This window comes from Erithacus rubecula (genome assembly GCF_903797595.1).
Source record: "Erithacus rubecula genome assembly, chromosome: 16".
In the NCBI taxonomy this organism is placed as follows: Eukaryota; Metazoa; Chordata; class Aves; order Passeriformes; family Muscicapidae; genus Erithacus; species Erithacus rubecula.
Window position 1 is genome coordinate 12762623 of NC_136668.1, and position 22261 is coordinate 12784883.

A 22261-nucleotide genomic window follows, 5' to 3' on the forward strand; every position below is an offset into this window, starting at 1 on the left:
GGCAGTGGGAGGATGCAGCTCTCCCAAAGCATTCCTGTAGAGGCACCATTTCCTGTGGGATTTCTCTAGGCCCTGCAGTGGCTGAACCTTGTCACCAAGCCAGCTGAGCCTAAGGGCATCCCAAGTCAAGGGGGTTTCCTAGAACTCTGATGTAGATGGCTTCTTTTCAAATTTTCCATCTTGCCTAGGCTGTGCCCACCAGCAGGACAGTAGGGTTTGTGGGGAAGCCTGGAGGAAAGTGTCTTGTTTGGTTTTTGTCCTGCTGACATCTGGATTGTTTGGGTATTTTCCCCTCTCCAGGGCAGCTCTATGGGCTGGAAAAGTTCTGGGCCTTCTTAAAATATTCCAAAGCCAAAAACCTGGACATTAACAGCAAACTGCAAGAATACCTCAGCAAGTTCAAGCGCCTCGAGGACTTCCGAGTAGATGTGAGTAGACACAATTCCTGCACCACACTGCTGGCCCCTGCAACCAGCCCTCTGAGGATGGAGGACTTTGGGGGTCCCCAGGTGGTGGCAGGAGGGGGGCAGTGACACCTACTGTCATTCCCAGTCATTGCAACCAAGCCAGGAACAAACTTTGGGATTGGAATATGACAAACCCACTCAGTGTGGGATAAGGGAGATGGGTGAGCCTGTCCTCCCTGATGAGAGGAGGAGGAGGAGGAAAGGGAGCATTGATGGTTGGAGTAGAGCCAGCCTTATGTGGAGCTTTGGCTCCCAAACTTCTGGACTGTGCCTCTGTGTGGGAAGCAGGTGACTAAGAGCAAGTCGTCACCATTGTGATCAGTTTGGAAGTCAGTCAGTTTTTCTGTCAAGTCTAGCAGCAGGAAATTTGGACAGAGAATCTGAGTGCTTGGGGTGATATGCATGTTCTTGTGGGCCAGGGAGAGAAGTTGGAGGTGGAGGCTTGCAGGAAGGCTGTTTCCTGATCCCTTGGGGGGCAGCTGCATTTGGAGGAGGCTGTGCTGATCCTGGGGTCCTTCTCTTCCAGCCACCCATGGGGGAGGAAGGTGGACACAAAAGATACCCCACGACGTCAGGGGGAGATGGCAGGAAGCGCTACCCATCCCAGTCTTCCAGCAAAACGGTCAGCCAGTGCCCATCCAGCCAAGCCCACGCCTCAGCCAGCCAGCCTGCACAAGAGGATGCCAAAAACCTGAGCCAGCAATCCCCTGCCCCATCAGCTGCAGAGTTGCAGACAGTGGGGAAGTAGAGAGGCTGCAGCATCGGCTTCCTGCCGGGGGGTGGGGTGGGTTGGTGGGGAATGGCTCGGAGAAGGGCAGACATGAGGGGGTGGGACAGGAAGGGAGCTGTAAGGTGGGTTCCCAGGAATAGGCTGCTTGGGAGAAACTTCAACGCACACGATTTTCTTCTCTTGTGGCTGGAAAGCAAAGACGATCTGCATCCAAAACACCATTTTGCTATTACTACCCTGACCAGAGCCAGACCCGCTCCCAGCAGACCCACCCTTCCCCTTCCCTCTCCTCCTGTGCACACACTCGCGTCTTAGTGTCTCTTCAAAAAAAAAATGTGTTCTGGCTGGGTTGGAAAGGGGAGATTTTTTTATTATTATATATATATATCAAGTTTTAAATTATTGCTAGAAGTTCGTCTGGATTTACCAAAACAAGTCTGCTCTGTGTGGCCCCAACGAGTCCCGTGTGTCCCCGGGATGGCGGGGCGGCCGCGCGGGAGGCTCGGAGGCCGCGGCCTCGCGTGGAAGCTGCGGAGCCCCTGCTCTCCATGCCCGGCTGGCGTCCCCTCTGCGCCCAGGAGCGCCGCCCTGCTCCTCCCCATCCCTGCTCCCCACCTCTTCACCTTCCCCAGGGTCTGGCTCTCCCTCTCTCCACCTCTCCCTTCCGTCACGGACAATGTGGAAGTCAACCAAAGGACCTTTGCCAAGGATGGGCTCGTTGTGACTCCTTCCTGTGAGGATGGCTGGTTGGGAGCTGGCAGGCACCTGGACTCGAGCCTGCGTGGACGGTGCACCCGCTGCCCCAGAACACCCAGCGCTTGCAAAGACAGGACTTTGCTGAAGGAGCTTTTCTCTTCCTTTTCCCTTGGAAAAAAAGACATAACAAAAAAAAAAAAAAAAAAAAAAACAACAAAAACAAAAAAGCCCACAAAGCCCTCGAAAACAACAACAACAGAAAAACTCTTTAAAGAAAAAGAGACACGTCTCCCTTTGCTTTCTTCCTTGGAAATATTACTGAAGAAAAAGAAAAAAAAACAAACAAAAAACCCCAAAAACACACAAAAAAAAAGTTGCCTTATGGTGGAGCTGGAGCGGGGAGGCTTGTTGGCTTCCTGCAGCCTGGGGTGCACTGGGCTCTCTGCTCCCCCAGGCCCAGAGACTCCTCACGGCGTTGCTGCCCAGCTGCTCTTCCCTGCGGCCTTTCCTCTGCCCCGCCGCTGGCTCGGAGCCTCCCTGCCCGCCTGGGGCTCCTGGGGCAGGTGCTGAGGGCAGGCAGCGAGACTCGTGCTCACGCTGCGGTTGGTACCATGGCAGCCTTGGCCCCAAGCAGTGACTGTTCTGTCATGGCCTTGCTCGCCCCCCCGGCCCCCCCTGGGCAGGAGGTGGCTCTGCTCCTGTCTGTGCTTCCAGCGTGGCTGGGGAGTGAGCAGGGAGATGTCACAGCAGCTGGGGCACTGCTCCTGGCTGTGAGCAAGGGCTGCTTCTGCTGCAGCCTGATGGGGGTGAGTGAGGCAGCCCTGGGAAAGCTGTCCCACCGCAGTCACTGCCCCAGGGCTGCTGCTGGGACTCGTGCCCGGGTGTTTCCTTGTGTGTTGTGTTGTGACAGGCAGCTGCATGGAGTCTCCCACTCAGGGCACAGTCCCTGTGCATTTCCAAGGGCTGAGGTGACACCGTGTAGCTCCTTACTTGGCTGAGGCAGGGGGTGACTGCAGAGCTGCTGTGGCATTTACTTGATTGATCCTTACACTCAGCACCAGGTGGACTTTGGCAGGCAAACCCTCCCCAGGCTGAGAGCTGGATACTTTGTGAGGGGCGTGTGTCAGGTGTGAGAAGTCAGATGTCCAGTGCTGCCTCTGGAGATGCTCCAGAGGTAGCACTGGAAAGTCGTCTGCCTTTCCAGCCAGACTCTCCTGCCTTGCTGTCACCGTGCTCCTTCCACTGGGTCCCTGGGATACCAGCCTTGGCTGTGGCTCCAGAGCTCCTGTGTGCAGTGGGCACGTCATGCACCACTCCAAAGTCACAAGCTGGTACTGAACAGTGTTTTCCCAGGGGATCCAGTTGATCCAGAGCTGTGTCTCACAGCTGAAAGGAGTCATCATCTCTCCAGAGCTGTCCCTGTGTGGCTGCAGGGTAGGTGGGGGAGAGCAGCCAGGCACTGAGAGCTGGAGCAAGAGGGGAAGCAGTGCCAAGCTGTCCACCAGCTGTGGGACCCTGGCTGGGGCCATCGCTTCCCAAACTGACACTGCCTGCAGGTTGCTGCCTTGGCGGGGCAGATGTGCTGCTCTGGGTGGAGTGGCTTTGTGAACTGCTGCTAGAATCAAAAGCACAGCTGGCTTTGAGAGGCTGGGGAGCTGCTTCTTGGCTGTTTGCTGGTGGTGTGACCCTGCCCTGATTGCTGCACCCCTGCCATGTCACCCTGCAGCTGGTACCGCTCACACTTGGTCACGGCAGGCGAGCCCACCCGAGGCCGTGGATCTGTTATGGCAGCAGTGCTCTGGGGTTGGGGGGTGGGAACTGGGCAAGGTGGGCAAAAATAACACTTGTACAGTGCTGTGGCCGTGACTGTTATCTCTGGATTTCCCTCTTGTGAGCTGGAGTCAGGTCTCTAAGGTTACGTACATAGGCGGGTTTGTCCCTGCTTTGGGCAGGAGGAGGCTGGAGAGTCGATCAAGGACACTGTAGATGTGTTGCTGGTTGTTGCAAGTGGAGGCAGGTCTGGATATGCCACAGGTGATCCTTGCTGCTGTGTCTGTGCTCCTTTCACTGGCGTGTTCTCTCTTGAAGCCAATTGTCTGCGTTTCAGCAACAAATTCGTAGGAAATGGGGGAGGATGAGCTGCTGCTATGGAGTTGTTGCTTGTAGAGCAGATTGTGGAATTGCTTGGGTTGTAGAAGAGGTAGGACATTTCCCATAAAATTTCCCAAAATACTGATTTAAAATAATTTTTTATTTCTGATCCTGAGGTTCTAGTCTTGGCATGGAAATGTTTTCCCTTCCCCCTCTGCCAAGTGGTTTGCCACATTAGTGTGTGCAGCCAGGGGAAGGTGGGTCAGAAGAGCAATCCCAGTGGTCCCAGTGCCCTCCCGGTCTGTGGACCGTGTGCCTTGTTTTGCTGTCTGTGGGACAGCAGTGGGCAGGGCAGAGCAAAGATGGATGTGACAGCCTGAGGCAGCTGCTGCTTGCTCTCACCTGTCTTCCTGCAGGGAAGGGAGCACAGGACCATTCCCCTCCTCCATGCTGGGGCAGGTGCTGGCAGAGGGCAGGGAGCTCCCTGATACATGGTCCGTGTCCAGCTGGGTCAGGAGCGGCCGCAGCAAGGCCCGTGTCCCCAGTGGGTAAAGGGACAGCTGTCCAGAGGGGGGGATTGCATTTGAGGAAGATTTTGCCCTCCTGCAGAGGAGGGAGTTAGGCTTTGCTTGTAGTTTGGATGCTTCACCTCCATGTGTTGTGCTTTTTTGAGTTTCAGAGCACTGGCTGGTTGCACACTGCTCCTGTGGGTGCCAGTTGTCCCACAGCCCAGGAGGGCTGCGTGGTGCTGGTGTCCAGCCACTGGCAGAGCCTGGGGGGAGCCCCAGCTGCTTCTGGAAAGGCTGAGGGAGGCTGAGTCAGGGGAGCATTCCTCATCCTGCCCCTCTTCTCAGGAGGTCCTCCGGGCTGCTGCAGCTCAGGGCTCCTTGCCAAGGTAAACTTGCTTTTAGAATGCAGGTGGCTGCAACAGGTACAGAGCTGTGGTGTGGGGTCAGAGTGGAGGTGGAAGGTGTTTTTCTGAGGAGGCTTTGTTGCTTTGCCATGCTCATTTGGGAAAAGAAAATATAAAAAGTAATGATGCTGCTGCTCTGTTTTTGCCTGTCCATCTCTTCTGCTGCCCCCCTGGCACCCCTGATGGCGCCTTCTCACTGTAGCCCTTGGAGTCCCTCGAGTTTCAGCACCTGCTCGGGACTGGTCGTTGTACTGTAACAAACTGATGTGTTTAACCTCAGTGTCCTGCCGTGTTCCACATGGCAGTGCAGAGGGGGCCTTCTAGCTGTTAATGCCTTTCCAGTTACTTTATCAAAAGGAAAAAAAAAAAAAAAAAAAAGGAAAACTGTAAATGTAGCAAGCTGTGTTTGCAATGCTTATTGTCTCCTGTCTCCTCTAAGGCTGGTTCTGTCACTTGTCACTGTTAGAAATGGATGCTGGGCTCCTCTTGAGAGGGTTGCTACACTTGATGTTAAATGCCTCACTGACTTTTTTTTGAAAGTTTCCAATACAGGTAACAGATAAAAGAACTTATTTTTCTTTTTTTTTTCCTAAGCAAATGTTCATCTCGGTGGTGTGGAGTGGGTGGCTGGAGGGCAGCATTTCCAGGAGTAGTTTACAGTTTCACTTTCTGCAGACACTTGAACATAGGACCGATGTATCTGTGACGAGCACATCCCCTTGGTGGGAAGCTCCAGAGGAGCAGGGGTGCCCTGGGTGCCAGCTGGCCCCTGTGGAGTGTGCTGGGGTCCCCCCAGCTGCCCACGCTGTCCTGCTCTCTCCTGGGTGTCAGCCCTGCTGTGGGGTGGCTTGTGCCAGTGGTGCCCCTCATGGGAGGGGGTGCTTGGCACCACTTGGTCCCTCAAGCCTCCCTGGTGCAGCCCTGCTCCCCATCTTCCCCCCCAGCCTGTCCTGTCCCACTGGGGTTGGAAACCTTTGGATCTGTGGCTCAGAGACACCCACTGAGCTGCATCCCAGCGAGTGCAGCCTTCTGCTTGCTCGTCTGGAGCTAAAGGGGTGATGGTTCAATGTGCTGGCCCTTCTCAAACCCTCTGTGTCCAACCTCAGCCTTCTGTTTCCCAAAACTAGAGAGTGTGTGCAACCTTCTTCAGCTGCATTTATAGTAGAGACAAACTTAAATTGACTCATCACAGACCATGTATCACCTGGGAGGAAAATCTTGTTAATACGGCCGCTGTACATGATCCATCTCTGTCGATAGTACATAATCTTTGACCCATGTGCTAGGATCATCATCACGTATAAAAGGAAAAGAGAAAAATGTAAAATACTTGAATGAGAGCTTGTATTATAACATTAATATTATTCAGAGTATCTGCTTTCTAGGCTGATGTGATTCATTATTCTAGTAATGCTTTAGTCCTTTGTAATTTGTGGTAATTATGCTTTTTCCTTTTTAATACAAAAAAATGTATAAAAATAAAAAGTTCAAAAGACAGTGGTGCCTGGGTTTTGTGTTTTGCTGACTTGCCCTCCCCAGGGAACTGCAGATGGGTGACTGGGCTGCATTCATCCTGGTGCAGTTGTGAGGACTGAAGAGGAGCAGGGGAGCTGACTTTGGTTCCACAGGCAGAGCTGGGCTGACCAATGGTCAGTGCAGCACAGGTCAGCTCTGTACCTGTTCCTCGAGGGGTTGCTCTAACACTGGGGAGAAATGTGGTGTTTTTGTTCCAGCCCCCAGGCAGGACTGGGACTTAGGAAGATCCTCGAGAGCATTCACAGTGTGTCTCGGATGGTCTGTGGGTACTAGGGAATGTGCATATTGTTCTGGGGGCTGCTTTCCTGGGTCTTTTCTTAGAGGGGCTCCTTAACTCCACACAGCTCCTTGGAAAATCTCAGAATTTTGGTTGTATCTCAGCAGGAGGAGGTGATGCCATGAAGCACATCAGCTCCCAGCTCTGCTTCCATGTCCCATGAGGGGAAACTTGCTTTGTCTGCAGCTGTCTGTGGAGCAGTAATGAGGTTGTGGCAGCCCCAGTTCAGCCCTGTACTCACCTCCCGTGCATAAAAACTGCGCACAGGAAGTCAGGCCCTTGTTGCATGTGCAGGGGAGTGTTTCTAAAGCTGTGGCCCCAGTGATTCTTCCACGGGGTTGCAATCCTGTGTCCCAGGTGCTCCGAGTCACAAAAACTGGTTTTAATTGTAGCACATGTAGATAGAATGACTGATGTTTCTGTAAGGGTGAGTGCCAACAAGAGAGGCCAAATCACCACCTCTGGAGTCTGATGCTAAAACCTTAATAATGATAACCCTGAGCCATGTGGCCCAGAACACACCTCGCTCATACACAGGCAGCTGGAACCAAGGGACAGCACAAGTAACAGAGACACAAACCATTGAATTTTAAAAATAGATTTCTAGGGCAGGTTTGTGTCTTAGATAGAAAACAATGGCAGCAAAAGTGCAGTCGTTTCAAGCAGCATATTTAACTTCAGCTTCATGTTTTGTTATGTGTGGACAAGAACTTGTTTCCTGATTAAAATACTATTTGGCATTAATCATTGTCTCTCACTCTGCTCGTCACCAGGCTGGGCAAGAGCAGCTGGGCTGCTTCACTCATCTTTCTTGGGTGGATCAGGGATGCTTTCAGAGAGTGGTGTGAGGCTGAGCAGGACCTTGTGTCTCTCAAAGGCTTTGGTTTGTCTGAACATTTTGTCTGTTCCATGCAGAAAATCCAGCACTCCCAGCACTCCATAGCACTGGTTGAACCTGAGAACCAAACAGATAAACATCACTGGAAGTTACTGAGGTTACCTTGCCCTTTCCATTCCTTTCTGAGCCCTCATCATCTGTCCATGGGATTTCTGCTCCTGCACCAGTCTCCCTGGCAGCTCTGTCCAACTCTGAGTGAACCTTGTGCAGCTTCTCTCTGGTGCCATCATTGCCCATAAACGGTGGCACTGAGCAGCAGCTGTTCCTCCTGGGCAGCTCAGAGCTGTGGGAGCATTGGACACCCACCTTATATGCCCCATGTGCTCTCAAGACCTGGGCTATGGAGTAGGTGTGCTTCCTGCTGGCACAGCTGTTCCCCAGAGTGTCTTGGCTCTGCAGTGATCTGTGTCCTGGCATGTGGTGACTGAACTGTCCCCTGAGCTGGTTCTGCACCAGGAGCAGTCATTTCTGTGCAGTATGTCTGCATGTAGTGCCCACTGGGAGACAGGAATGTTTCTCCACTGCTTGTATGTATGTATCCTTGAACAGTGCTGCAACTGCTCCCTCTCTAGCTTGGCAGGCTGAGAATCTCAGGAAGGGTTAATAGTGATTGTCTGGGCAAAGTGTAATCTGATCAGTGTTACTAATCCCAGTGTATGGGAGAGGGACAGACAGGCAGGCTCACTCATTTTACCTATGTGACTTGCCCTTGCTCCGTCTTTAGATCACATGAAGTGTATTTAGATCACATGAAGTGTATTCTGAACTTCTAGGAAGAACCTTGCAGAGAACTGTCCTTAACAGGGCTGGAATCCCTTGAAATCCATGTTTAACTGCTCTACGAGCTGGCACCACCCAGCCTGCTCTCAGGTGGAGAGCTGCTCTGCTGGTGTGTGTTAGGCAAACCCACTTGACCCTCAGAAAGGAGTTTCCCCTATCAGTGGTGCCAGGCAGGAGGGACAGCAGAATAGGAAGCTGAGCAGTGGCCAGACATACTTGAGGTGGTGGAAGTCGTGGAACTCTGGAGATGGCAGGAGGGGCAGGTGGTAGCCACAGTGAGAAATGCTTGTTGTTACAAGAGCAATGGAGAACCATGCTGAGATTGAAACAATATGAGATCCCATGATCATCGGGCCAGTCATCACAGGCAGAGTGTTGGAGATCTGGAAATGAGAAGACTCTACTTCATTAATGGGTCCACAACAAGCAGATTCTCCTCTAGGAGCTGAATTGTCACCTGGTGATCCATGCACTGGTTTGTTTTGTGCAAACAGTGTAAAGGAAGATCCCTCTGCAAACACCTTACTAAAGTTATATAATCATCCAAAAAGTAATAAGAGAATTCTACTGCTGCAAACCATTGTCATAGCTCAAGCTCCCTAAGTGTGCATGACACCAAACCCTGGGTGAGGACAGCATGATTCCAGTAAATCACCCTGGAGTCTGAGGTGTGAATTTCAGCTTCACCTTGGAAAAATGCTGAAGCTGCTCTTGGGAAACCTCACTGTGAAAGGACATGGCCTGCAGACACACAGAGCAATGTGACAAACCCTGATGTGTCATTTCGCTGTGTCCTGCCTGTGGCACAAATGGCTCTGGCTGCCCAGACCCAGCTGTGTGAACCAGCACAGCTCAGCTGGGTTCCTCAGTCATTGTGCAGTCCAGTGTCAGCTGAGGAGACTCTTGGAGCTGGTGCTGCAGCCCAGGACTATCAGTAACAGGAGAAAGAATTTTTAAATTTTATCTTTTGAAGGTGGGATGTGTTTTCCTGAGAAGTCTCAGCTGGAGGGTGTTGGGATACACTCCTTGCAAACACTGATTCCAGCAACAACCACAGAAATCCTGACAGATTCCAAGTCCACACATTCACTCAGGCTGTGTTTTGTATCTCTTGCTGAAAGCACTGTCTGTGCTCCCACTCCTCTGGGGGCTCCTGGCAAGCCCTGTCCAGTCAGTTCCTTATCTACTGGAGGCCCTTGGATCTGTGCTCTGAAAGCTACTGGAGTCCAATATAAACAATTTCTGCAACCCTCCTAGAGCAAAGCTTCTTGGCAATGCAGCTCAGCTTCCTCTTCCTAAGGAAGATGCTCCTAAGGGCATATTTGCTTCTCTTCTCTTCCCATTCCCCCTCATCCCATGGAAATCACACCCCACACAGCAGCTGGAGGGTGACCATGGCAGAATCCACTTACTATGTGTTCTATTGGGTGAGCATAAATGGAGACCACACCGATGGGGGCTGTCCACTCGTGGTGCTTCTTGTGAATGTGCTTATACAGCACTGGGTGGTGAACAAGCCTAGGGAGAGTAAACAGAGAAAGGCAGGTTTTGAGCTCTGCAAAAAAGGAGTAACAGAGCACAGAATTTTTGCAGGGACTTGCTTGTGTCTGCTTTAACATAAAGATTTCAGAGCAACTGGCATTAAGAGTGTAGGACTCCTTGCTTCCTTTGCTCTCTTTGTACTGAGCCCTTATTCCATTAATATGTCTACTGGCTGATGTTAAACTCAGTCCAGATAAATGCCATAAATCAAAGTCCCTGAATTACTTATTTACTCAAATTTGGGAATACTACTTAGGGGAAGACTTACTTTATGTTTTCACTGTTCTGATTTTTTCTACTGGCAACTGTCAAAGAATCAGAATATTCAGTTCTTTGGGTCCTTCGTAAAAAATGGCATGTACATTTTTGAGTGCATTTGTCCTAAATGGAAACCTACAGATTTCCTAGAGTACTGTGCTTGCTTCTGCTTGTTTTGTCTTCCTTGCTTTAGTTCTGTCCTCTAATGTTGATGTTAGTGCTTGGAAATCCTGCAGTGTTGGGAGTCAGGCCCTGATTTATAGGTGGAGTACAAGGGAACAGAGATCAGTCACTGACCCTTGAGACTTTTGTGTTTCAGGATAGTCAGTCTTACTCTTTTCAAAGAATGCTGGGTTACAGCTTCTGGGTAATACTGCCTAATTTGTTTCTTCCTTAGTTTTTAAGCTGTTCTACCTTTAAAATTCTACCCATTTTTATTTACTACAGTTACTGGCAACACCAAGCCCTCATGTTGTGATGGTGGATTTCAGGATTTCCCATATAAATAAAAGACTGGTGGGACAGAAGAATAAGGATTATTGCTGTTGCAGGGTATAAGTTTAAAGGCATGGAGCAAAATCAAGAATCCTATTCCTGTGTCCAGCTCACCTGTGTGAATAATAGAAGAGAATTTCCTCTATTACAGTAAAAATGCTTAGCTCCACAAGAAACCACTGGAAGGTTGGTAATTCCTTGCTGAAGGTGTTGTCCCACTGTTTCATGATGTAGAACATGGGCACAAGCATGGGAAAGGAGATAAAGAACTGATTACCCAGCACTGTGTAGATGGCTTTCCACAGTTTTTTTGTGTCCACCTGCAAAAGAGAAGTCAGGACTTGAGGCTAAAAAAGAAGTAGTGCAGTTTTAGCTGGAAGGATGAAAAGCTTTAAGATTTTTAGGCAGTTAGTTTTGGGATCAGCTCTTTAACAGCAGTCAGTGCAGATCTAATCACTAGCCTCATAACAGGATTTGCCTTCCTCCCTGCAGTGGGTGTACAAGACTTGGCTTGATCCTCCTGAAATCCTACCTGGTTGCAAGAGAAAAGCATAACAGGTTCTTCTCCCCATTCTTGACCTAAGAGACTGCAGGAGGTGCTTACCCAGCAGAAAAGGCAGAGGGAGAAGTACTTACAGGATCATTCTTGCCCAGCTGAATGCGATAGCGAGTTATGAAAGTTGGCTTTCCTGTTATATCAGCCACCAGAAGGATTCCATTGAAGCCCCAGAAAGCAAGTGCAGGCACCAATGCAGCCCCTGTGGCATGAGGAAAGGGCAGAGATGTTTGAATGAACTGAGAACTATGGCTAAATCAGAAACAAAATACACTGGCATAATACCTAGAGGACCTTGCTGGGACCCAGATGTGCCAAATGTGTGTCCCCTGCCCCAAAATGCCTTCAAATGGAATATGGGTAAGTTCTGACAGATAAGATTAAAGAATGGGAAGGAGGTTAGAGAGACAAATGTCTCAGAGGTAGAAAACTTGACCTAACTGAAGCTAAGAAAAGGCATTTCTAGGTGGCTGGGAGGTCTCTGCTGCTTTTAAATCCTTGCATGATAAGGCTGAGTTGATCTCTAGAACATTGCAAGGTCCCTACCAGTTCTGTTCACCAGCTGCTAATCAAGAAAAGAGTTTTAAGTAGTACAGCAGGAGTAGAATCCACTACATTTACTTACATTTTTAGTAATTAGTTCTATTGAGTCATTCAGTTCTCACAGGAGCAAAGTGTCTTCACAGGGAAGCCACTTAAGTAGCAGCAAAAAGATCAGGTTTTTAATGTGTACAGGGTTCTGATGGTGACCCCATCCAAAAGCAGAACATCAGCTGTGGATACCTTCCAAGCCAGTGTTTGTCAGTGGGAGGATTAGTGAGTTTGGGAAGCTTGTCCATGTCTCCCTTTTATATTAATATATAGATGATTTCTCCTGAGAAGCACTGTTAAAACTCACCAATGAGGAAGATTGTCCACTCATCTCCCTCCATATGGTCATAGAACTCCAACCATGCTGTTTGCCAGAAATTGCCTAAAGTTATATTCTGCATAAACCTGTGGGAATAACAGTGCTTGGTTGCCCATCTATTCATCCACTTTTCCCCCCTTTCCACAGAAAAGCTTCTCCTGAAGCTGCTTTGTCAGAACATTCTTACCAAGAAGCAGAGTTCACTAAGGCAGTGCACATGAGCAGGCCTGTGCTGAAGACATAGGCACTGATCCTCAAGGCATGTGAGAGCTTCTTTCCCTGTGAGAAGCAACAAGAGTAAGCACGTGCTGCTGTGTCCTGCCCTGGCATTTTTGGTATTTGAAATGATGAAGGCAGTCCTGTGATGGCCTGTTTTGCTTCACACACACTCTGAAGGACACAATAACAAAGCTGTTGTGGGATCTTGTGTGTAATCATCCATCTGTCATGCTTACAAGACCTGGTGCATGACTGATGTGGAATTTCTCTGGAATAACCAAAGGGAGAGTGAGGACCACTGATTTTTTCCCTCTTTGTTTTTATTTGGCATGCTGCTCAGTACCTGGAGGGCAATAACTCCAGGGGTTTCTGGATAACTCAGAGCACTGGGCAAGAAGGAATGCTGCTCCATCTCAGCACCTCCCTCCCTCAGTATTATCTCCCTCTCAGGATGCAGTGTTTTCTCCCCACAGCAGTCAAGAACTGCTGTGCTCAGATGACCTCCTTAACAGGAATACGTATATTCAAAAAGTAGTATTCAATATATTTGAATATTTAACTATTCAGAAGAAAGTTGTTTAGCAAATATGCAACAAATTTAACAATCTGTCTTTTAGAGTAGTCCAAATTGGAATTGGTTCTGAAGTGCAATTAATTTGGGTTTTGTGAGTGAATATGAATTATATCTATCTGCAATGTAATTTTTTTTTTTTTTTAAATCAATGCAATAGTATAAAAACCAGCTATTGTCTTCTTCCTTCTTCTATCCTTCCTGTTTGTTTTTTTTTAACTGTGGTGTTGTGCTGCACAAACAAACTGGAGTGAAAACAGTGTGATTCATAGCTGCTGTCCTGCTCACCTCCTGTCAGAGAGGACAAACAAGAGAGGCAGCTCTGAGAAATGCCAAATGCAGGTGGTTTAGGGTAATGCAATATTAAGGAATCCTCTTTACATGGCTTTTAGATTCTTTAAAAGCTATGGAACATTAAATGTGGCCCAGGACTCATAAACAATATTTATTTGTCCCAGGACAGAACTTTGCTCATTAGCACTGAAACATTCACTATTAAAACAAACAACATTTCCCCCTATCACCTCCTTTTTTTTTCTTTTAATCGAAAAAGCAGATAGAGAGGAAGAAACTGGCAGGACTCTTGCCCTACAGTTTGATATTTGTGAACCCTAGGATTTATATGAGAGCAGTGCAATCAACTGCCACTGTTATCACTGGGGGTACTGAAGGGCAAATGCCAGGCTGGCAAAAGCCTCTCCTGTAGCAACAGATAGTGCCTGTTGGATCCTGGACCAGAGATTTGCTCCCTTAGCAGTTTCATACTTCCAGCTGCATCCATGTTATGCTCCATGTATGCTGATGTAAGACCTTCTCAGTCTTTACCACCACCACTTACATATTCTTTGGAAAAAAAAATCACAGAAGCTATAGAAAGCTTTGAGCTTTTTAACAGACTCATATCCTATAAATCCTTTTGCTTCTGGGATGAAGAGCATACCAAACAAAAATTTTGTCTTACAAGTGTCAGAATTTCCAGTTAGCCCAAATAAGATCTCAGTTAAACATTCTCCAGCTCAAGAGTTCCAAACCCTAGTTAAAACTCCTAATATTCACAGACACTGTGTGTGTCCTGCTTTGAGAGAGGACAGAGAGAAGCTACAGTTCAGCACTTCAGCTATTTTAACAGCCCTTTGGCTAGAAACTGCCTTGTTTTGAGGCTGTGTTTTTATTGCATGTGTGAAGTGATTACATTAATCCCACACAGTATAATTGCATGAGATGTACAAGTAGAGAAGTTTACATAGGAAAAAAATCTTGTTCATCAAGTCCAAGTGCTTAATACCCTGTTTCTCCTCATGCCAAGAGCTACAGCACAGTAGTTTCCAAACTAATTCATAAATTGGTTGAGTTCTTGCTCTTAAAGTGCTTGTAGAAGATGGCAAATTCCTTAAGTGCAGAACAGAGTTGCTGGCAAGGTAAAGAGACTGGGGCACATCAGGTGGCAGTAAGAGCCTAGCAGGACCACTCTGAGGACCAGGCCCAGTGGGGTGGCACAGCTTCTGGTTATGGGGGACTCTGGGGGGTTCTTGCCAGGCAAGCAAAGACAACAGGTCCTTCCCCACTTGCTCCTATAGCTGCAGTCCAATGGAAAGGAAAATTGCTGGGGAAGTGTTGCTTTAGTGATAAGATATGAGCTCCTAATTATGCTGAAATGTTTGGAATGAGGATGTGTCTGTCACTTCTCTCAGAAGGTGATTACACACATTCAGCCTTCCAAAGCACCTGCATGAGCAAGCAATGAGCTTGAGCCTTTACCTGCTTCTGCAGCTCAGCAGAGGGGGAATATCCAGAGTCTGCTTCCATCTGAAATAAAGGGTGATCTCAGTAAGTGAACCTTGTCCAGCTGGAGAGTGGCAGAATATGATGCTGACAACAGCAAATCTCCTCCACTTGCAGTTCAGTGGTAAAAGTGTAAAATATTTGTTCTGTGCTGTGTCCTGTCCTGCTCCATCCTTCTTGTGTTGGTCATGGAGCAAAGCTGAGTTTTTGAGAAGAAAAATGCCCTTATTTCCTGAAGAGTTAGTAGTGTCCCAGAAGATTAACAGGGATGAAGAAAAATGGGAGAACAGCCAGACCCAAGGCTTTTGCTTGTGTCACTGGTGTGTTGTGGTAATACTTTCTCCTTGATCTGGCCCAGGAATACACTGCAGCACCCAGTAGCTGCTCCAGCCTTTCCCAGGCTGTAAGGAAATGATAATGTGGGACATATGTTCTTCCATAATGACAACATGCAATTAAATGAACAGGGATGAAAACAAAGTGAGTTTGTGCCTCAGTGAATTAACAAACTAGAGCCCCAGAGGCTTCACTCAAACTCTGAGTTACAGCTTAAGAGCAGAGTAAGAAAATCATCTTTGCTTCAAATCCTGCTATGGACACTGAGAGGGTTAAAGTCCTAAATGGGCACATGGCCATCTTATAATCAATCTCTCACCACTTGGCTCTGGCTTGAACATTTGTTGTTTAGTTAAAAGAAAATAAAAAAATAAATAAAACCCAAGGTTTGAGTAGCTGCTGGGGCTTCACTGCCTGTATTTCAGGCCATGTTCAGGCAGTCCTAGGGATTATTGCATAGCTATTTTTATATTTCTGCAGTCTTATCATCAAATATAATTAGCAAAAGTTAACAAAACATTCCTTAATGTTTTTTTAGTTTCACATGGTCTTTAAGAACAAACACACAACTTCTAATAATATGACAGCCAGATTACTGAGGATTGCAGAATTTAATCCATTTTGCTTTTCCTACTCAGCAGAATATTCAAGCACAGCCAAACTGTTACCTAAAGTACAAAGGCAAGCAGAGAGAAGGTTCAAAGGTCCCTGTCTAGGGTACAAACAGTTGGAAAATTACTCATTAGGAAGATGATATTCTATTACCTTCATGATGGTGGGAAGCCTCTTGGGAGTACTCTTCTTGCAGTGTTTCAGAAAGGAGGAATAAACTGTCAAAAAGAAATCCTATGTTAGTCAGTAGGTTTTAGATTTTATAATTACAGCCTTCTGGGTATGTTCTTACAAATCCAACTCTGTTTATTTACAGGTGTTCCCAGCTCTGTTACATTACATATTAGTATGCAGGTCAAAGGGCATGAGACAGAAAAATTAGATACCTTCTTCCTGCTTACTCACAGATACAAAAGAGCAAGGCCAGCCCACCATACCACACATTTTAGTGGAAGAAACTGATGTTAGAAAGTTCTGAGAAGGAAAAAAGAAAAATAAGGCAAAAAGGGATTTGAAACTTGAAACCCTGAGGCCAACTCCCTGCCCTGTATTTCAACACTAGGGATGGATATACTCCTATAGGAAATGTTAAGTTTTGGTAGCAGCCTTTAAAAAAATCCAAGTTCACTTTGTCTCCTTTGGCCAAAAAAGGTAGTGTGAGATGCCCTAAGGTTCTGTTGTTTAAAGTGAGAATGTGTTGGAGAACCTGCAGTGTCCCAGGGCTTCTGGTCCTTCCTCAGACACAGAGCTGCTCACTACTGCAATTTGTGAACTACCACAGCCAGTCTGTGGGATTTTCTTTTCCTCTCATATATTGTTTGCCAACCACATCTTTATTGATAAAATACAGTTGAACTCCAATACATCTGATGAAGAATACCCATGAGAAACAACCAAAATAACCTGCTAGCCTGAAGAGAACAGCATAAATAGCATGCCACAGGACAAATTTAAATGGATCTTATCTTAATTTTCAAAAGACATTCTAATCACATCCATTACATAACATTCACTATGTGCCCATCTTGTCACACAGGTCCTCTCAGGCAAGGTGTGCCAACTGCCTCCAGAAAAAAAAAAAAAACACCAATAAAAGCTTGAAATATGTCAGGTTTGAATAATCCATTCCTTTGAGGCTTTGCTCCATTCCAGCTTTCTGAACAGGTTGTTCAGAGCCTTGAACAGTTGAGTGTCTGCACAGAGGGAGATTTCATAGCCTCTCTGGGAAATCAGTTCCAGTACTTGGCAACCTTAACTATAATTTTTTCTCACTTGGATTTTTTTTTTGGTTATAACTCTTATTATTTGCTCTTAGGCTGTGCACATCCTATCTTTTACAACCACCCAGTAAGGAGCTGAAAAGAGCAATATCCAATTATTCTGCTGGGACAGTAAAGTAAATAGTGCTGGCCACAGTTTTCTGTGGTTAAAGAGATTATTCTGCTCTGATGACTTGGTAGCAGACATAAGATTAGGAGAGGAAGATTGGAAAAGGAACCTCACTGAGCTGGAAGGCTGATGCTCCAGAGGTTCCTCCATTCAGCAGTGCTGACTCAAACCTGCTGAATCTTTGTATGTGAAGAGCTCCAGAGCAGAGCACAGTAGAAAATGAGACTCTGCTTTGAGTTTTTAGAAGGAGAAGGAGCTATTACTTGATTGAGCCACCTATTCTGCCCCTTTAGAAAAGAGTTAAAATTACAATCACATTTCTAGTATTCTTTTTAAAATAATCCATTTATGACAGAAGGCTGGCTTGGGCAACGATTTCCAACTCAAGGCAGAGCTGACATGTCTGCTTACCCTCTGTTTCAGAATACTGCCTTTATTAAGCCACTTTTCAGGATAAAATTTTACATTTTTACATTGAACCCAGAAAAATTTGGATACAGTATCTTTTCTCCAACATCTCATTACCTATTCTCTTTTTATTGTGCAATGTCTCTCCTGATTCAGAATACACCAAATACATTAAAAAACTATTCATGTAACCATGGCTGTTTCAGCAAACAAAAAAGCCATTCAGCTGCTTGGCACTGCTTTCATGTTGGCATATTTTACAGCTCCAAATCAACCACTGAAGCTCTCAGCTGCCTGCAGCTATTTCCAAATATCAGTCAGAACTAGTACTGCTTAAAAAAAAAAGTCCATTTCCAGTTATTTCGAATTAGTTGACACAAAATTTGATCCAAAGCAAATTCTCAATTCAAGAGTAAAAGTAATTGCTTTTCCAATCAGTCTCTTGACACTAAAAGGGAAACATGCACTAGTCAAACAAGAATTCTAATACATTTTTAATGTTATTATTTCCGTGTATAACTTCATTTGCCCAACAATTGTCCATTAAGTTACAGATCTTGTTTTCACTGAATTTTCCTAACATGAATTCTTCCTCTATAAGTCATGTTTTAAAATGCTCAACACCATCTGAGTATAATCTGAAAAAAAAACCTGCTGTAGTTTTAATATTTTTTTTAAACATGTGAATTATTATTTATGCCCCATGCCTGCAGTTCTCTTTTATTTCTGGTCCCCAGACAGCCTCAAGCTGAGGGAGCACTGGTGCCCTTTCCCTCTACTGCATCCTTCTGCCACCAGCCACAGCCCTGCATGGCAGGTGCAGCTCAGAACAGCTCCATCTGCTCTGATGGACTGCCTGCCCACCTCAGCTCCTTGGGACTCCTCCTGCCTTCCTGTGTAGATCTTCACTGAAATCAACCTTTATAGCCCACTCCTGGGAGAACAAAGGCTGTGAATATCCATGGAAGTACAGAACATATGGAAGAAAAGACACAGGACCACTTACCTGGTCACCTGAACTGTTGCATATCAGCCACTCTGTGTGGACAGCCACAGGACCAGACGTGGTGTTTGATGTCCTACCAAGCACTGCACGGTTTTAGGGGGAACCTTCGTTCCTAGAAAAGCTGACAATGGACTTCACACAGACACGTTGCCTTTTAATGACTTCCTCAAAGTCTCCACCATATCTTTTCAAGCTTCAACACCCTTGAACTCTGGCTGCCTGTTCTTTGCTCACCTCCTGCTGATGGTAGCCTAGGAGAGGTCTTTTGTGTCTATTCAGAGCCCAGAGTTCAACTCCTCACTTTTGACTACTGCTGTCGAAACTGTATGAGGGTTTAGGCAAGGGCAATGGGGGTGTTTCCAAGCAGGAGCTGACTGTCCCCTCCCAGACAAGTCATGTGAAGCCAGTGCCATGTCACTGTTAGTGCTGGCACTGCTCCTCGTGTGTATGTGCACACTGTTACTCACTTAAGCACGTGGAATACATCTCTGCAGGCAAGGTTTTCATTGCTGCACCTGAGAATAAAAAAGGCACCAACACCCTAAAGATAAGTAGTTTTTGTAATTCACTAACTCGTGGCTGGAGCACAAAATAGCTACTGCCAATGCAACTGAATGGGTCAAAGGCGTATTTGTTAAAAGCAATAAGGGTTACTGTGGAATTTGGCAAAAAAAACAGCAGTGCAGTTTTCATGTTGTTGTACTAAGTCTAAAAATTACTCCAACTCTGTTGCTACACAGTGCTCTCAACCAGTTACAGGCTTTGCTTGCATGGGTGAGGTGAAGATAGACATAGGTCAGCATGTGCTGGGCTCAGTTGTCTTTAAACATGATGTTTACAGACCATAAGTGTGTAATTACGGTATTGCAGAGAGCAAGATGTAATTTACAGCAGCATTGATCTTTCTTATGCAAATGTGGCCCCAATCTGTTACTTAGCCCATAAATGGTGCCCTATTACAAACTAAGCTCTGAGAATTGAGATTGTTGCTATCATAACTTTCCAGATCTATTTTTCCACAGGAGGAAAAAGGGAGTATCACCTCAGTCTCACAGCTTTGTTTGCCCTTCACAGGTGAAGCAACACACACTGTTTCTCACTAACACCTCATGCCAACAGAGCTGGAACTGCAGAGCTCTGCAAGAGTGAACAGCATTTAACACTACTACTGTGTTTCCATTGTCACTTTCTCTTGCCTAATTCCAACTATTCTCTGGTCGAGACAGAAGTTGTAATTCTTAGCTGTTGATACTAATTGGTATTTATCAAACAGAGGAGGCTCAACAGAGAGGAATGTGACTCCTTTGAACTATTTACTCACGTGCAGAGGAAGTGGAAATGAGCATCTCAAGAGAGGGGTGCCATAAGGATAATGTCCTCAGCTGATCTTTGGATTTGAGCTTGCAGGGGGAGGGCTGTTCATCCAACAGCCAATAGTAGGTGGTAAGAGTGAATTTCAGACCTGTGTTCCTTTTGAACCACTATTCAGTTCTAACATGGGTGATCTCTGAAATATTCATACCCATAGGGACAGCTCAGCACATTAGTCATAGGGTTGTAAATGCCACTCATCTTCTGCTGCAATTTTGTGTCTAGCACAGGTTGTCACTAATCAAACAGCTGCTCCTGTTTGCTGGCTGCCCTGTGCTGATGTCTCCACCACAGACACTGCAATGCTGCTGCAATCTTTGCTGAGCCAAGCAAGAAGCCTGATTTTTTTCACAGCAAAAAAACTTTTTGATCAGACGTTTCATAATACAACTCTGTTCACTCCCCATGGTTTTTGTAATAGTCACTGGTTGCTTCACTGTTTGAGAGGAACAACAGGGGAAAATCCATGAAGTATCTTTCAGGGGACTGAACAAGCCCATACTGACAGTTCCTCTAAGGCTGAAGAGGAATCTGAACTTGGATACATCACCCACTGCCTGATTTCCTGAATTCTGAACCAGATTTCTCACCCACTGCCAGGGCACTGCAGTGGCTGCTTTGGGAGCACGTGGAACAACAGAAGGGTGAGGAAAACATAAATTCACCTTTCAGGATTCCCACAATAAGTTTTCTTGTGGTGCTGTGCCTAAGCTCCAAAGAAAAGGCACAACAGGACATGCAGCTCAAGCTGCCCAGTGTAAAAATGTTGATCTAAAGACTTTTATTTCACCTTATAATGCAACTCTGCTTTAATGTGTAGATGTGAGGACTCTTCAACATCTGCTTTGGAGTGCTGGAGCTGGAGGCAACCTTGGTAACCTCCAAATGCAGAAATAATGGGACTTTTTAAAGAGCAGGATGCCTTTCTCAGCTATTCTGAATCTTTATTAGCCACGTCATGTTTGAAAAAATTCTGGTCTCATCAACCAAAATGTGTCTCCATCTCTTTCCACCAGGGCTTGCAAACATCCTTGAGAAGCTTATTTTTTTACACACAAATTTTTACACATTACAAATGTAATTTATCACAGGTGATTATTGCCTGCAACACATTTTTATTTCAGTATCAAGGCACAGATATTTACAGCGGCCTGAGGAGATGCATCATCTCTTTTCCTTGGACTCAACATCCCTTCAAGTGCTGGGTTTATGAGCAAGAAAAATTCCTCTGAACTCTTTTGGAAAATAAAAATTTAACCTTATATTTATAGGGTGCTGTAATCCAGCCTACTGAATTTACCTGCTAACAACAGAGATTTCCTTGTACAAAACCCCAGACTCAAGTGACCACGGCAAGAAAGGTGATTACTTTCTGACAGTGTAGCATATTGCATGTTGCATAAATTATGCAACGCCAGAAACTGCAGAGCTAAGGCAAAGTGGTAACTCTCTATCATCGCTGAAGATAAACTCTGAATCGAAATAACGCTCAATAAAGGGAATGTAATAAGATGCTGACAGCAGCAAGGTCACTAGACACAGCAGCATTTGAAAAACCCTCTTCTTTTCTACAGGTAACATCTCTGCTCAGGCATGAGCATTAAGCTTGAGACACTGAACAGTGTCCGACCTGTGAAAGATACCAATAACTGCTTTTCCAGATACTTTGATCAAAATGCTGGGCAAGTAGCCAAGATTCAGGAAAAGACTCCCATATGGTGGGCAGATAATCCAGTACCAGAACACTTACATATAGAGAGGCACAAACATATTTTACAACAGATACAACCCTGTCTAAAAGAAAGGAAATATTATCTAAGCTTATTTAGTAGACAAGCTTCCAAATGAATTGCCTATCTGCCATCAGCATCAGCCAGCAAAGCAAGTGTTGGCAGCTGTGTTACACAAACAGTAGCTGCTTTACCAGCTACAACCTTCTGTTGCTAACGTAATTTAAATTCCATTCCTGGAACAGGAGAAGCCAGACTAGAAGTCTGCAGGTGCAGTAGGAACTTAAATGACTTCTAAGCCCCTGCAGGAAGCAGCAGAACTTGCTCAGTCAATGAGCCTGACAGGCACTATACCGTAGGAGCCACGCGTGCCAGGACAGCAGTGGTTCGCTCTCTGGGCCTTAAAAAAACCCCTTAAAAACAAACCTCACCCCGCTCCCACCCTGTGCGCCCCTGGCCTGGGAGCCCGGGGGGGCTCGGGCCTCACCCCGACCCGGGGACCCCCTCACCTCCCCTTGGTGAGGGAGGGGCGGCCGCTGCTTCTTTCGGGGACGCTCCGCCAGGGCCCGGCGCAGCCCGTGTCCCAAGGGGTCGGGGTGCTGGGGGCTCCCCATGTCGGGAGCCCACCCCAGCCCCGGTGGGCGTTATGGCGCCTGTTCCCTCAAGGAGCGGAGGCACCCAGCTCCCT

At 46.7% G+C, this 22261-nt stretch overlaps 2 protein-coding genes across 11 annotated transcripts in view; one reads left to right on the forward strand and one right to left on the reverse strand.

The window, feature by feature from the left end:
* Nucleotides 1–6394, forward strand: part of LARP1 (La ribonucleoprotein 1, translational regulator) — a 44377-nt gene extending 37983 nt beyond the window's left edge. For all 3 annotated transcript variants that reach the window (XM_079319803.1, XM_079319802.1, XM_079319804.1), the window contains exons 19-20: nucleotides 301–428; nucleotides 994–6394. In XM_079319803.1, the coding sequence (XP_079175929.1) occupies nucleotides 301–428; nucleotides 994–1215 (350 nt within the window). In that variant the 3' untranslated portion in view covers nucleotides 1216–6394. The remainder of the gene's footprint in view (nucleotides 1–300; nucleotides 429–993) is intronic.
* On the reverse strand, nucleotides 4190–22255 carry FAXDC2 (fatty acid hydroxylase domain containing 2). Of its 8 annotated transcripts, none has more exons than XM_079319817.1 (11): nucleotides 22083–22255; nucleotides 18473–18584; nucleotides 15823–15887; nucleotides 14698–14745; nucleotides 12337–12428; nucleotides 12138–12235; nucleotides 11320–11441; nucleotides 10798–11003; nucleotides 9801–9906; nucleotides 8605–8771; nucleotides 4190–7665 (listed from the first exon to the last, which is right to left on the reverse strand). In XM_079319817.1, the coding sequence occupies exons 3-11, from the start codon at nucleotides 15826–15828 to the stop codon at nucleotides 7509–7511; spliced, it is 1002 nt and encodes a 333-aa protein (XP_079175943.1). In that variant the 5' UTR covers nucleotides 15829–15887; nucleotides 18473–18584; nucleotides 22083–22255; the 3' UTR covers nucleotides 4190–7508. The 8 variants fall into 8 exon arrangements, with proteins under 8 accessions (XP_079175943.1, XP_079175944.1, XP_079175940.1 ...); XM_079319818.1 differs by having other exon boundaries at nucleotides 18473–18593; nucleotides 19794–22255; XM_079319814.1 differs by having other exon boundaries at nucleotides 18473–18604; nucleotides 22061–22236.
* Nucleotides 22256–22261: the final 6 nt, after the last annotated feature.

Bases quoted from the DNA above. Each gene is read 5' to 3' on its own strand.
- FAXDC2 (XM_079319817.1), bottom strand. The intron at 9,907-10,797 runs GTGAGCTGGACA...TACTCTCCCTAG, and splicing joins CTCTTCTATTATTCACACAG to GCTTGTTCACCACCCAGTGC. The intron at 8,772-9,800 runs GTAAGTGGATTC...TCTCATTTCCAG, and splicing joins CTCACCCAATAGAACACATA to ATCTCCAACACTCTGCCTGT.